The sequence below is a fragment of the Magnolia sinica genome, chromosome 7 (assembly GCF_029962835.1).
Source record: "Magnolia sinica isolate HGM2019 chromosome 7, MsV1, whole genome shotgun sequence".
Lineage (NCBI taxonomy): Eukaryota > Viridiplantae > Streptophyta > Magnoliopsida > Magnoliales > Magnoliaceae > Magnolia > Magnolia sinica.
The window spans coordinates 89,465,770-89,481,689 of NC_080579.1; the positions used below are offsets into that span (position 1 = coordinate 89,465,770).

The 15,920-nt window shown below is 43.7% G+C and overlaps 2 protein-coding genes and 1 non-coding gene across 3 annotated transcripts; 2 read left to right on the forward strand and 1 right to left on the reverse strand.

Moving 5' to 3' along the window:
- Positions 1 to 1,725: 1,725 nt before the first annotated feature.
- Positions 1,726 to 1,832, reverse strand: LOC131252392 (small nucleolar RNA R71). Its single transcript, XR_009174415.1, has one exon. It is a non-coding gene; the product is annotated as a small nucleolar RNA R71 (small nucleolar RNA).
- Positions 1,833 to 10,484: 8,652 nt separating this feature from the next.
- Positions 10,485 to 11,060, forward strand: LOC131250702 (uncharacterized). The gene is made up of 2 exons (XM_058250983.1): positions 10,485 to 10,500; positions 10,600 to 11,060. The coding sequence occupies exons 1-2, from the start codon at positions 10,485 to 10,487 to the stop codon at positions 11,058 to 11,060; spliced, it is 477 nt and encodes a 158-aa protein (XP_058106966.1).
- A 2,248-nt stretch (positions 11,061 to 13,308) lies between these two features.
- Positions 13,309 to 14,450, forward strand: LOC131250703 (uncharacterized). Its single transcript, XM_058250985.1, has 2 exons — positions 13,309 to 13,677; positions 14,133 to 14,450. Exons 1-2 carry the CDS (start codon positions 13,309 to 13,311, stop codon positions 14,448 to 14,450), a joined length of 687 nt encoding a protein of 228 aa, XP_058106968.1.
- The last annotated feature ends 1,470 nt before the right edge of the window (positions 14,451 to 15,920 follow it).

Below are 15,920 nucleotides of genomic sequence, written 5' to 3' on the forward strand. Positions count from 1 at the left end.
CCTTTCATTTTATTTTGATGTTCGGAAACCCTGTTGTTCGCCATCGTCTCATAGACATGGTTGGATGATGGAATCCTTCCTAACACTCATACATCTTTTAGTTGGTTATGAATTAGTCTAAGTTCAGTTGTTTACCTTGTCTCTTAGGCATGGATTTGTGATGGAATCATACCTAATTCTTATACCTTTCATCTCTTGAAAACTATATCGAGTAAGTTCAGTATAATATCCATGAAGCAGACATAAGATCTCCCTGATCTCTACAAGTGGATCCTTTAAATCCCTAGTTCCCTTTCTCTGAATTCTTTAAGTTTAGATTAATATTTCACCATTATTCCTCAAATCACAATTGGTTTAGATTTCATCTTAGCCTAGTTTTAGATCTGGTTATTTTCAGATAACGTACAGGTTTCAGTCCCTGTGGATTCGACCTCAGTCTTACCGAGTTTATTACTACATCACAACCCTGCACTTGGGGTGTGAACAAGTTTTTGGCGCCGTTGCCGAGGATTGACGGCTACGTTTCCCGAAGATAACTGGTTTTAGGATTAGTTTAAGATTAGGACTTTTCTGATTTTTAGGATTTATTTTAGAATTTTCTAATTCCAGGTTTTTCTTTAATTTTTAAAAATTTTCTATTTTAAGTAACTTTCTATTTTTAGATAGTTTTCCTTTTTTTAGAAACTAACCCAACTTTCTTATTTTGTAGGATTCTGAGATAGGTTTCTAAATTAGTAATTTCTCTCTTCCTTACTATTTCTATATTAGGATTCCCTTTTAGTAAGTTTCTAATTCTAACTCTTTTAGAATCTAATTTTGTTTCTTATTTTATTTTTAGAAATTTTCTATTTTAAGACTTTCTGTTTAGAAACTAACTTTTCTGTTTTGTAGGCTTATTAGAAATTTCTAATTCGGTACGCTCTTTCTAAATTTCTACTTTCTAATTTAGGAATTCTTCCTTGTTTCTTTTTTTTTTTCTATATTTCTCTTCTTAGGAATTTTATAGGCTTGCTATTCTTAGAAACTAACTTGTTTTGTTCTATTTTGCAGGTTTCAATTTAGGGACTCCAATTTGGTAACTTCCTTCCAACCCTCTTTCTCTTTTTAGATTTTTTTTTCCCTTCTTAGGATTAGGTTTAGAATTTGATTGAGGGCTGCGAGTGTTTCATGCCCAAGTGGGCTCGTGACAATACTCGACGTCTCTTGACTGAAGGAGGATTACTTGAGGGGTTAACTGTCCATCGTAGGACTAGACACCGCTCGAAATCCCCTGAGTTAATTGAGGATATGGCTGGAAATCAACCTCTTCTACCCCAACCTAGGGTAGAAGATCTCCAGGATGAGAATGAGGTGCATCAAGCACCCCCGCCTCGTACCTTACGAGATTACTTACAACCGGCGGGGGTGAGTACGCCCTCATGCATGGTTTTTCCTAAGAATGTAGGACACATGGATATCAAGCCAGGGGTGATCCAACTCCTCCCTAAATTTCATGGGCTTGAGTCAGAGAATCCTTACTTACATTTAAAAGAATTTGACGAGATCATAGCTACCTTATACTTTCTTAACGTGTCTGATTACACGGTCAGGTTGAAACTCTTTCCCTTTTCTTTGAAAGAGAAAGCCAAGACGTCGTTACATTCACTACGTCCTCGATCAATTAGCAGATGGAATGACATGACAAGGGAGTTCATTAAGAAGTTTTTCCCATACCATAAGACGAACACCCTAAGAAAGTCGATCATGAACTTCGCCCAAAGGGAAGATGAAACATTCTTCCAATGTTGGGAGCGGTTCAAGGATCTTGTCAGTTCATGCCCACAACATGGTTTTGAAACGTGGCGCATTACGAACTTTTTCTATGATGGACTGACATCTCCCATGCGCCAATTAGTCGAGACGATGTGTAATGGGGAGTTTATGAATAAAGGAGTCGATGAAGTGTGGGATTACTTTGATAAACTTGCTGAGAACACACAAACATGGGACATCTCCTCTAGACTTAGTACTACGTCTAGGCCGACTCATTCCAAGGAAAGGGGTGGAATGTATCTCCTGAAAGAAGACGATAATATTAATGCTAAGGTAGCTAATCTCACTAGGAAACTCGAGGCCATGGAATTTAAGAAGGATAAGGCTAAGCTAATCTCACTAGGAAACTCGAGGCCATGGAATTTAAGAAGGATAAGGCTAAGGAAATTGTTTGTAGCATCTGTGGTTGCAACATTCATACTACTGAAAACTGTCCAACTATCTCTGCCTTTCAAGAGGTATTAAATGAGCAATCCAATGCTGTAAGCAATTACCAAAGACCTTTCAGTGGGCCCACCTCTAACACATACAATCCTGGCTGGAGAAATCATCCTAACTTCAGTTGGAGGAATGGACAAACCGCTACACCTCAAGGTTACCTAAATCAAAATCCAACTCAAGAGAAACCTCAAGAGGATTCGGTTCTGAAACATTTTCAAAAGCAAGAGCTTTTCAATCAGGGTATGCTACAGGCCTTCCAAGACCTAACAAAAGCAATACAAGGACTTAAGGCTGAACATACGATTGGGAACAAGGGAAGCTTCCCAGCTCAACCTCTTCCCAATCCTAAACCGCAATATGAAGTTAGCGACCCAAGCCCTTCAAATCAGATGGAGCAAGCTAAATCCATCACCACTCTTAGGAGTGGAAAGATCATTGACAAAATCTTTCCGGTTAGGGCTGAAAAGCCTAAGGACCCAGAAGTGGATAAAGAAGATAGATCTAGCCATGCCCCACCAGAGTTAGAACCGGAACCTCAAGGAAAGCCGGTTGCTCCATTTTTCCAACGGTTGGTTGCACCAAAATCGCTCTCTAACTCTCAGGATATTCTAGAGGTGTTGAAATAAGTGAAGGTCAACATTCTACTACTTGATGCCGTGAAACAAATACCTTCATATGCCAAATTCCTGAAAGACTTATGTACGACCAAAAGACGGTAAAATATTCAAAAGAAAATCTTCCTGACTGAGAAAGTGAGTGCCATCTTAAAGCAAGATGTGCCGCAAAAATTCAAAGACCCTGGTAGCCCAACTATATCATGTGTAATTGGGGACCATCGAATTGATCACGCACTTCTTGACTTAGGAACGAGCGTTAATCTTATCCCCTACTCGGTATATAAACAGTTGGGCTTAGGTGAATTGAAACCCACCTTAACCACACTACAACTTGCTGATCGCTCTGTTCGTATACCAAGAGGGATAATTGAGGATGTGTTGGTCCAGGTTGATCGATTTTACTACCCAGTTGATTTCATCATTCTGGATACCGAACCCATCGGTAACACAAGCACTCAGATTCCTGTCATTCTTGGTCGCCCATTCCTTGCCACTTCAAACGTAATTATTAATTGCAGGAATGGTGTCATGAGTATGTCTTTCGGGAATATGACATTAGAAATGAATATCTTTTTCAACACGGCCAGACGGATAGAGGAAGATGATGATATCTACGATATTAACATGATCGATACTTTCGTGGATGACAGGACACCCCTTACCTTATCCTCTGATCATCTAGACGTGCCTAGCCCATTCCCATGAGTTTGATGATGACATAATTAGGGAGACATGTGCCATGCTTGATGCGGTACCGAAACTTGAAGTTAACCGGTGGAGGCCACAATTTGAAGAGTTACCCCAAACTGATGAAGTGCCTCTACCGTCTAACTTCAAGCCACCGAAGCTTGACCTAAAACCTTTACCCTCTGATTTAAAATATACATACTTAGGTCAAGATGAGACATACCCGGTGGTGATTTTTGCCCACCTTGAGAAAGAACAAGAGAGTATGCTCATATCTACTCTCCTGGAGCATAAGGGAGCCCTTGGATAGACAATCGCGGACCTCAAGGGAATCGACCCCTCGATTTGTACTCACCGCATATATCTTGAGGATAATGCCAAGACCGCTCGGCAACCACAACGTAGACTAAATCCAAACATGAAGGAAGTGGTTAAGGCCGAGGTTCTTAAATTATTGGATGTGGGTATCATATACCCTATATCTGATAGTTAATGGGTGAGTCCAACTCAGGTGGTTCCTAAGAAGTCCGGGATCACCATCGTAGCCAATGCCAATAATGAACTCGTGCTAGAGTCACTCTTGGTTGGAGGATGTGCATTGACTACCAGAAAATTAAATACCATCACGAGGAAAGACCACTTTCCTTTGCCCTTCATTGATCGAGATCTTGGAAAGGTTAGGCTGGTCATTCTATCGATTTCCTTGGCGGGTATTGGGCTACTGACGAGAAGAGATCGCCCTTGAAGATCAGAAAGACTACGTTTACATGTCCCTACGACACCTTTGCTTAGAAGGATGCCGTTTGGACTATGTAATGCTCTGCCACCTTTCCGATGTATGATGAGCATATTTTCTGACATGGTGGGGCAATATTTAGAGGTCTTCATGGACGATTTCTCTGTCTTCGGTCCATCTTTCAGCGAGTGCTTGGAAAGTCTTAAATGTGTGCTGAAAAGATGTCAAGAAAAGAACTTGGTACTTAATTGGGAGAAGTGCCATTTCATGGTTCAGAAGGAAATTATCCTTAGACACATTATTTCATCCAAAGGAATTGAGGTGGATAAGGCAAAGATCGATCTTATCTCTAACCTACCTCCACCCAAGAACATAAGGGACGTGCGATCCTTCCTAGGACACGCCGGGTTTTACAGAAGATTCATAAAGGACTTTAGTCTCATCTCTCGTCCTCTATGTACTCTACTTCAAAAGGATGCACCATACGAGTGGACTGAACCATATCAGGAAGCTTTCACTAAGCTTAAGGGCATATTGACTAGTGCACCCATCATACAGCCACCTGACTGGAGCATTCCTTTTGAATTGATGTGTGACGCGTCTGATTATGCTCTTGGGGCAGTTCTAGGCCAGAGAAAAGATAAGAAATCCTACGTTATTCATTACGCAAGTAAGACTCTAAATCCTGTCCAAGTGAACTACTCGACTACGGAAAAGGAACTCTTAGCCGTAGTGTTCGCCTTGGACAAATTTAGGTCCTACTTGATTAGATCCAAGATCATTATTTACACTGATCACGCAGCGCTTAAGTATCTTCTGTCTAAGAATGATGCTAAGCCCCGCCTGATATGATGGATCCTCCTACTCTAGAAATTTGACCTAGAGATAAAAGATAAAAAGGGAGTAGAGAACGTAGTGGCTGACCATCTTTCTCGCCTTAATCCCTTCGATTCCCTTGAAACAACACATATCAATGACATGTTCCCTGATGAATAATTGTTCAGAGTCTCCCATTCACCTTGGTTCGCTGATATTGCTAATTATCTTGCCACAGGTTCCATACAGACATACTGGACTGCGCAAGATAAGAAGAAAATTTTCACCAAGGTACGTAACTTTTTCTGGGATGATCCGTATTTGTTTAAATATTACCCAGACCAAATCCTGAGGAGATGTGTGCCAGACGATGAGCATCAAAGTATCATCTCCTTCTCTCACTCACAGGCCTGTGGTGGTCACTTTTCTGCAAAAAAGACCACGGCAAAAATTTTACAGTGTGGCTTTTAGTGGCCCACTATGTTCAGGGACACTCACGAGTTTTGCAAAGCTTGTGAGCGTTGTCAAAAATTAAGAGTGTTGTCCCGTCGAAATATGATGCCTTTGAACCCCATTCTTATCATCGAGGCATTTGATTGCTGGGGCATCGATTTCATGGGGCCATTCTCCCAATCTTTTGGAAATTTATATATTTTGCTTGCCGTAGACTATGCCACTAAATGGGTCGAAGCGATTCCGTGTCGAACTAATGACCATCGCACGGTCATTAAATTCCTGAAAGAAAACATCCTTTCCCGATTTGGAACGCCTCGAGTTATCATTAGTGATGGGGGCTCACACTTTTGTAATAGACCATTTGAGAGTTTAATGAAGAAATACAGTATCTCTCATAAGGTGAACACCCCATACCACCCACGGATAAGCGGGCAAGTTGAGATTTCCAATAGGGAGATCAAACACATTTTGGAAAAAACGGTTAACCCTGACCGTAAGGATTGGTCAATTCGATTGACTAATGCCTTATGGGCATACCGTACTGCTTTTAAAACCCCTATTAGAATGTCTCCCTTTAGACTTGTCTATGGGAAAGCTTGCCACTTGCCTGTGGAGCTGGAACATAGAGCCTACTGGGCGATCAAAAGTTTGAATTTCAATTTGGACAACGCTGGCTCGCTACGCAAACTTCAGTTAAATGAACTCGAAGAAATCCGGAACAACGCTTATGAGAACTCGAGAATTTACAAGGACAAGATGAAGGCATTTCATGACCAACATATTTTACGAAAATCATTCACGCCAGGCCAGAAAGTCCTCGATTACATCTCTTTCTGGGTAAGCTTCGATCTCGTTGGACCGGCCCTTTTACTGTTATCACTGCTCACTCTCATGGGGCCGTCGAGATAAGAGACCCCAACAATGGCAAAGAGTTTAAAGTAAATGGACATCGCTTAAAGCCATTTGTCGAGAAATTTGATTGGATGACATGTCACTATCAAAGATGGAGCTCACGACAAAATCTCCTAGTCTGATGGAGGTATAAGTAGGTTTCCTGTTTTCATAAGAATAGGATAGTTTCCTTTATTCTGTTTTAGGATAGATGGTGAACTTCGCGCTCCTGGGAGCCAACTCAGCTTTTCTTTCTGTTTCATTTTCCTAGTTAGTTAATTCAATGTTTGTGGGTAACATTGCTGCAAACCCTCACGAGACTACAACTCGTCCACTAGGGGCAACTTAGGGGTTTAAAGGCTTATTGCATATGCTAAATGCAATCGAGAGTACCTGCGAAAGTGGTGTAGGTAGGATTTCATTTTTGTTATTTTTATTTTACTTCTGTTGGTTTCTCTCTTGTGCTGACCCGATCTTACGTAGATATCTGTGGAAAGCCTTTTGATTCTTTCGTCCAGGTACTATCTTTCCATCACTCTTCTTATATTTTTATTGTCCCATGTGCATTGCATGCTTATTTCTTTTACATTGAGGATAATGTAGATTTTAGGTTGGGGGTGGGAGATTAGGTTTCCTAATCAGTATTTTCTTGGTCTTGAGCAAAAATTGTGAATTTTTTTTAAAATTTTCTGGACTTTCTTGTAAATTCGAAGGGATTTTGATGGCCATCTAGGGCACTTGGAATTTCAAGATACGTGATGTTGGTAATTTAAGACGCTTGGATTCAGTGTCTGTTGGATTTCATAGTTAAGTTTGAATTGTTAATCCAAAATTAGAAGTTGTAAACATTGATTGAGTTATGATCTCACATGTCACATCTCGCTTTCACATTACGGTTTCAGTTTGATATTGAAGGATTTACTTGGTACTCACTAAACTTGAAAGGAACCAACCTGAGAAATTGAAAGGATTGGGCGAATGGTCTACACTATAGGTTTGCTCCCTATAGGTGTAGATTTAATTCCCTATGAATGATATGTGAAAATTTTGGGTGTACAGTCTTCATCATAGGTTTGCTCCCTGCAGGTGAGGATTTGATTTCCCTTCTTGGCGTTACTTTTAATGAAAAAATTAAAAGCTAAAGGAATGAAAAGATGATCTGTGAGGCAAGTTTTGGTTATCATGAATCTTCTTATTGGTTACCATTGATATCCTGAAATAGAGAAGTGAATTTTAATGATGATAAGCTGAGATTACACTGTATACTCATAGATCTCAATGATTAGAATTTTTCTAATTAATGGAATAATACTTTGAACTTGATTATGAAGTTTACTGTGCGCTTGAGTCTAGGAGAAAGTAATATCCAACATTCATGAATCTGAGAATTCTCATATCTGGATTATTATACAAAAATCACTCGAGTTTATAGAAATTGTTCTGTAATTCTCAACTTATTTTTCGCATATTTTGCTCGGGACTAGCAAAATGCTGGTTGGGGGTTGTGTTGAGGGTCAAATATTGCATATCAGACCCAGTTATTGCATGGATTTACAAGCATGATATCGTTTAACAGCCTGATTTAATCGTGTTTGTGATGCAGAGTGTATTTACAAGCATGAACTGAAAAATGGTGCTTAAACCATGAATTTAACGCTCTGATGACACCCAAGGCAAGGGACGGACTCCAGGGGACTAAGATCGATGGAATTACACACTAGGGATCCGAGGAAATCAAGCCATTCACGTTAAAGAGGCCCAAAATTGGTGAAAAATGCAAGATCACATAGTTCTCGCTATCTGATTGGCTCAAAACTTTATACATGGCCTGAGGGCCATAAATTAACCGTACATATCAAATTTCAGCCCTCGGATCACTATGAAAGTACCCCAACTGACAGATCAGCCCATAAACCGTTGATTCTGGGCCCACCTGATATCTGGAACTGTCTCAACTTTGGTCTTGACGGTTTAAATAAGATGAGAAAGTAAATGGATGGATCAGATTTTTGAATCACATCACAGTGGGGCTCGTATGTGAGGTGTGTACACTGCACGTGTACATGCACCCGAGCCGCACCGAACCATGTAAGGCTGGTCAGCAGCGCTGACCCGCGTCTTCTTCCAAAACGGCAATTTCCGTTTTGACGCAGCGTAACGGACGGACGGCGGCTGTTTTACGGACGCTAGTGGGCCCCACACATTATCCCAATGGACAATCCAAACCGTCCATCGTGTAGAGGGCCTCGACTACTACAAAACCTTGCTGAACTTTTGGACCCATGCAAGCACACGTGCGCGATACAGAGGCCATAAGTGGACTACCCTGCAACGTTCAAATTGATGTTTGGATGATTTCTTCTCTGATTCTGAATCAATAGACATGAAAAACCATCCGTTTCTTACCAAAATTTTGAGGGCAATCTAATGACGGGGTGGATTTTTTCGAAAACACCTCTGTGGGGCCCACCGATCACGTCAGCGCCGAACGTGCGAAAGGCTACGCACGTCCGTGAAATCTGATCTTCCAGGCAGTTGTGGCCCACCATCTTTGATTATATGGCAGATCTGAACCGTCCATCGTGTAGGCCAGCCAAAATACTTCTAAGAGACGCTGATTTTACAGAAATAATGCAAGGAACGTGAGAGTTATGAAGCCTCGAACTTGGCTGCGAAAAGGCTTTCGCTGCGCGTGCGATAGCTTCCCAAATTCGATTTCCACCACTCCAAAAGCTATAAAAAGAGTTCCAAATGTAAAGAAGAGGGTGTGCTTGAACAGGGGACGTTAGATAGAGAAAGAGAGGCGGAGAGAGAAGTGTTTGGAATTTTTATATATTTTTTCTTTATTTTTTTCTTTTTCCTATGATTATGTTAGGCTAAATCCCTTAGCTAGGGTTAAGAGGTGAAGCTTGTGGCGTGATGGGAGCTTCTACAGGTTTGATTTGAACTAAACTGATTGACTCTGTTTTGATTTAAGAAATTCTTTTAGTCATTAATGGTTTGTTGTGATTTAAATTACAGTGGATCTGTGATAGCTTAAATAATTCCTTTCATTTTATTTTGATGTTCGGAAACCCTGTTGTTCACCATCGTCTCATAGACATGGTTGGATGATGGAATCCTTCCTAACACTCATACATCTTTTAGTTGGTTATGGATTGGTCTAAGTTCTGTTGTTTACCTTGTCTCTTAGGCATGGATTTGTGATGGAATCATACCTAATTCTTATACCTTTCATCTCTTGAAAACTATATCGAGTAAGTTCAGTATGATATCCATGAAGCAGACATAAGATCTCCCTGATCTCTACAAGTGGATCCTCTGAATCCCTAGTTCCCTTTCTCTAAATTCTTTAAGTTTAGATTAATATTTCACCATTATTCCTCAAATCATAATTGGTTTAGATTTCATCTTAGCCTAGTTTTAGATCTAGTTATTTTCAGATAACGTACAGGTTTCAGTCCCTGTGGATTCGACCTCAGTCTTACCGAGTTTATTACTACATCACAACCCTGCACTTGGGGTGTGAACATATTTCCTTTTCGCTTAGCATATCTAGTAATCTGTGTAATCCATGTTGCAGCATGTAACTGGCTATATTAATGATATTTTGAAATCAATGCTAATGTATGGATCTTCATGAAGTTCTACTCGCTAGAATGTGCTTGCCTAGTGTACGCAGTGTTTTAGTAACTAACACTAAAAAAAAAAAAATTGTTTGTCCAGGAAATGCCTCCGCGACCGGAGGGTCGATACGTCTGCCTTCCTTAAGGTGGCTTAGTCGAGAGGGACCTCCTCCCTGAAGATCCGCAAGGCCCCCTAGGCGGGAATGGATCCTAGAATATGGGTAGCACTACCCAAGAGGCGGCCCTGAGTGCTCCGCCACCGCAGGCCTCGACATCTGTACCTCCTACGCCACCAGTTATGGATGAGTAGACCAGATATTACTTCTCATGCAACAGCAGCAACAGATGATGGTCACTAATATGCAACAACAATAACAGAGGATGGCCACTATGATGGGGGCCATGGCCCAGAACATGGGTATGCCGCAACCAGTGCAACCTGGTCTAACCGCATCCGCAAACAACGTGAGTAACCTATTTGACCGGTTCTAGCGGTACGGACCGCCTACTTTTGCAGACACCCACTACCCCGAGGAAGCGGAGTACTGGCTCAATTGGGTCACCAAACTGCTTAGGCCTCTCCATTGTACCGAGGCAGAGAGCGTTGAGCTCCTTTCTTACCTCTTTGAGAAGGAGGCAGACTTGTGGTGGGAAAGCGTTCTCCGCACCATCCCGGAGGGTTACGAATGGACATGGGAGGCGTTGGAGGCCCGCTTCAATGAAAAGTACCTCCCTCAGACGTACCAACATGAGAGGGAAAATGAATTCCTCCGCCTCCAACAAGGAGGCATGACAGTAGCGCAATACGAAAACCGATTCACAGAATTATCACGCTATGCTTCCGAGATGATTGCCAGCGAGGCGATTCAGATGAGGCAATTTTTGGCAGGGCTAAGAAGTAGTATTCGCTCCAAGATGTGTTGTGCCATCATCAGGACATATGCCGAGCTGGTAGAGCTGTCGACACGGGCAGAGTAAGATGAGGAGTGCATCGAAAGAGTTCGCTCACAGTTAGGACCACGGAACAGGATGGAGGGCCAGTCTTCTTCCCTTGCAGGAAAAAGGCCGCGCCCTAACTCTCTTCCCCGACTGGCCGCCACACCGGCCCCTTCTGTGCGACTTGCCCAGACATGTAGCTACTGTAAGAGGGTAGGGCACTCCGAGCCGTATTACTTCACGAGGATGAGGGACCTCGGTTTCACACCGCCGCAGCGCAACATTAGGCCCCTGCAGCGGGCCTTGCAGATTCCGCCCCTACGGCCAATGGGGCCTAACCGGCAGTTTTGTCATCCACCACCACCTCAGGTTAGACCGCCACAACGACCCATGCAGCGGCTGAACTTTTCACAGCAGGCTCAGGTGCATGCCTTAGCGGTGGAGGGCCAAGATGCGGCAGTCCCTACTCCTACGGCCTTTGAGGTGACGACACACATTCAAGGTACTCGCATATTCCTTTTGGTGGACACCGGTTCTACTGCTTCTCTTATATCTCATGCAACTGTCAAGCATCTGGGGCTACGCCCTAGCCCCTTCGTGGGGGTAAAGATCATTGCAGCCACAGGTACTTTCTCAGAAGCGACGAAGATATGCTATGTTGCCCCATCGACTTGGGATGCAAGGTGGCACACGTGGATTTGTTAGTGACCAAAATCTTCCATTATGACGTCATCTTGGGCATGGACTGGTTGATAGTGATGAAAGCAGAAATCGATTGTGATACAAAGACAGTGAAGATACATGAGGACGACGGCACTTCCCTCACATTTCCGGTCCAGGTCAGCTACGAACGCAGGATTTTGTGTTATGCTTCATTGGAGGACGGATATACTAGACCCCCGATAACGGACACACCCGTGGTCCAAGATTTTTGGGACGTATTTAAAAACATACCTGGACTACCGCCTCGACGTGAGATAGACTTCACGATTGATCTGGTTCCTGGAGTCAAGCCCATCTCCTTGCCTACTTACTGCATGCCCCCATGTGAGATGGAAAAACTGTGGACTCAAATTGATAATTTGCTAGAGTCAGGCTTCATCCGGCCCAGCGTGTCACCATGGGGAGCCCCGGTCCTATTTGTAAAGAAGGACGGCTCTTTACGACTATATGTGGATTGCAGAAGACTGAACCAAGTGACGGTTTAGAACAAATACCTGTTGCCCAGAATCGACGATTTATTCGACTAGTTGAGGGGTGATCAATATTTTTCAAAGATCGATTTACAATCAGGGTACCATCAGCTGCGAGTTAGGGACGAGGATATATAGAAAACAGCCTTCAGGACCCGCTTTGGCCATTACGAGTTCCTTGTTATGTCGTTTGGACTCACCAATGCCCCAGCGGTCTTCATGGACCTCATGAACCGAATCCTTAGGCCATTCTTATACCAATTCGTCATCGTGTTTATCGACGACATATTGATTTATTCGAAGAACCGTGAAGAACATGGAGAACATTTAAGGGCAGTCTTCGAAACTCTAGAGAAAAATCGACTGTTTGCGCAATTTAGGAAATGCGCCTTCTGGAAGGAGGATGTCAAATTTCTAGGTCATGTAGTGTCTAAGAAAGGGATATCTGTGGATCTCACCAAGGTGGCAGCGGTACAAGGTTGGAAGCAACTGAAGTCGGTTACGGAAGTGCAAAGTTTTCTTGGTCTTGCAGGCTATTACATCAGATTTATTAGAGACTTCTCGAAGATAGCCCGACCGCTATCCCAGCTAACTCGGAATGAGCTCAAATTTGCCTGGAATGAAAAGGTAGAGGCGGCCTTCCAAAAGTTGAAAGACAAATTGACGTCGGCACTTGTGCTTGTACTACCCGAGCAAGGGGTCAAGTACACCGTCTATACTGACGCCTTTCATGTGGGCTTGGGTTGTGTACCCATGCAAAAGGACAGGGCAATTATGTATGCGTCTGCACAGTTAAGGAAGCATAAGGAGAACTACCCTACACATGACCTCGAGCTTGCGGCGGTAGTTTTCGCATTGAAGTTATGGAGGCACATCTCTATGGTGAGGAGTTTGAGATCTTCTCTGATCATAAGAGCCTCAAATACATCTTCAACCAGAAGGACCTGAATATGAGACAACATCGCTGGATGGAGACGTTGAAAGACTTCAAGTTCGATTTCTCATATCATCCTGACAAGGCCAACTTGGTGGCAGACGCCTTGAGTCGTAAAAAGACAATTGAATTTGCGGCCCCGCTAATGGTGAGAGAGTGAGACATGGTGGAGTTCGTTCGGGACTTCGACATGAAGCTAACGGTGGAGGAACCATACGAGTTCATAGCCCACATTCAAGCCCAGCCAATGATTGACAGTAAAATCATTGAAGCCCAAGAGGGCGATGAGCTATTGAAGAAAATGAGGGAAGGGACAAAGAACGATGGAAAGTTTGAATGGAGAGTCGGCACCGATGGGGGATTGGGGTACCGAGGCCGCCTTTGTGTTCCAAACCTTCAGGGACTACGAGAAGAAGTTCTAAATGCCGCTCACAACTCCAAGTTGGCGATGCATCCTGGTAGTACAAAGATGTACCGGGATCTAAAGCAAACCTATTGGTGGGACAACATGAAGAAGGAAATAGTGGAATATGTATCCCGATGCCTCACCTGTCAACAAGTTAAGGCTGAACACTGCCGACCACAGGGCCTATTGCAGCCCATGCCTATAGCAGAATGGAAATGAGATTTCATATCTATGGACTTCATTGTCGGGTTACCTAGGACTAGAAAGGGGCACAACTCGATATGGGTGATTGTGGACAGGCTAACCAAATCAGCCCACTTTCTACCGATCAAGACTTCTAGCTCCGCCGATGACTTGACTAAGCTGTATATAAGGAGATAGTGCGGCTCCATGGCGTCCCATTGGATATTGTGTCGGACCGGGATAGTCGATTCACGTCAATCTTCTGGACCCGCATTCAAGAAGCCATGGGAGTGAAACTGAAGTTTAACACCGCTTTCCACCCGCAAACAGATGGGCAAACCAAACGGGTGAACCAGATTTTGGAAGACATGTTGCGTGCTTGTGTTCTGGACTTCCAGGAGAGTTGGGATGATTGCCTCCCATATGCCGAGTTCGCCTACAACAATAGCTTGCAAGTTAGCATTGGTATGGCACCTTACGAGGCCTTGTATGGGCGTCCATGCCGAGCCCCGCATTGTTGGGAGGAAATTGATGAGAAGAGTTTGCTAGGACCAGATCTAGTGCGGATCACGACCAAAAAAATTGGAATTATCCGGCGCCGCCTCTTGACGGCTCAAAGTAGGCAAAAAAGCTATGCCGACACAAGGCGAAGGGACTTGGAATTTGAAGCTGGAGACCACGTATTTCTCAAGATCTCCCCAATGAAGGGCGTTTAACGTTTTGGCAAGAAGGGAAAGCTCGTGTCACAGTTCATCGGGCCATTCCAGATTTTGGATCGTGTGGGTGCGGTTGCCTATCGCTTGGCCCTACCCATGCCTCTAGCCGGAGTGCATAACGTCTTCCATGTATCCATGTTGAAGAAATACGTCCCCGATCCTTCGCATACCGTCAGGTGGGAACATGTGGAACTTAAGAAAAATGTAATATACATTCTTCGACCCACCCGAATAATTGATAGGAAGGAGCAGGTTCTACGCAACAGGGTCATCCTGTTGGTCAAGGTGCTATGGACCCATCACGATGAAGAAGAGGCCACTTGAGAGACGGAAGCAGAAGTCCGCAAGCATTACCCAACCTTGCTTCAGCAATATGAACAGGTACAAATTTTGAGGACGAAATTTATTTGTAAGGGGGGTAGATTGTAACAACCCGTCTAACTAGTACAGTGTCCTGGGGCGTCCACGTAGGATTTTCCACAGGACCGATCATTTAAACCATGCGCAGTGAAATACCATAAGCAAATCAACCTAGGATTAGCCCATTAGAATAAACCGGTCGGGTCATGACAGGACCTGGTACGGGCCGCCGAGCCAGATGGCTCATTTACCCTTAGCAACAGCCCGTATGGGCTACACCATGACACAGGAAGGTCAGAAAGTTCTAAAAATAAAGGGAACCGTAAATCTCGCTGGGCTTGTAGACCATTACGGACCACGAACCCAGCAGACACCCAGAAGTGGGATCTGACACTGACTAAATGCACCACACCAATGCAAGGACCGAAATCTGGCGCTTGCAAATGAAACCGAGATACCAGACTATCCAACCGTCGGATCTCTTCCATATTTATGATGGAGGTCCAATAAATTTTTCTACACCCGTCCACCAACTCTAGGACCCGATCGTGGAGCGGTGACCGTCAATCACAAATCGGACCCGTACGACCAAACCCCAGACCCGATCGTCTCCAAATTTTACATGACCCTTCATCAGGCCATGGAACAACTATCCTATGAATTTCATAGCCAGAGGGTCACCAGAACCATTCCAATCACCAGAACGGACCCCATAGGGCCATTTAAAGATTAGAACCGTTGACTCAAACCCCATAACCGTTCGTCCGTTTGTTCTCAAATTTTACATGGCCCCTAATCGGGCCATAGGGCACCTACCCACCAAATTTGGTGGCCAAAGGAGTGTTAGGGCGACTCCAACTCCAAAGGTAAGTCCTAGTAGGCTATTTTGAGAATTTGAGGAAACTTAAGGCCAAAGGGCCCAAGTCTAGGGAATAAACCCTAACTCTCATAACTCTCTCACAATTGCTACAACCACCAAGAGAGAAGGAGAGTGAAGGAGAGTAAAGAGGAGAAAGAGAGAAGGAGGTAGAGCAAGGTGGACCCTAGATCGAGGTGGGGGCTAAGGAAGCCGATCTTGTATCTCCCTATCCTTCTTCCAAAGGGAAAACC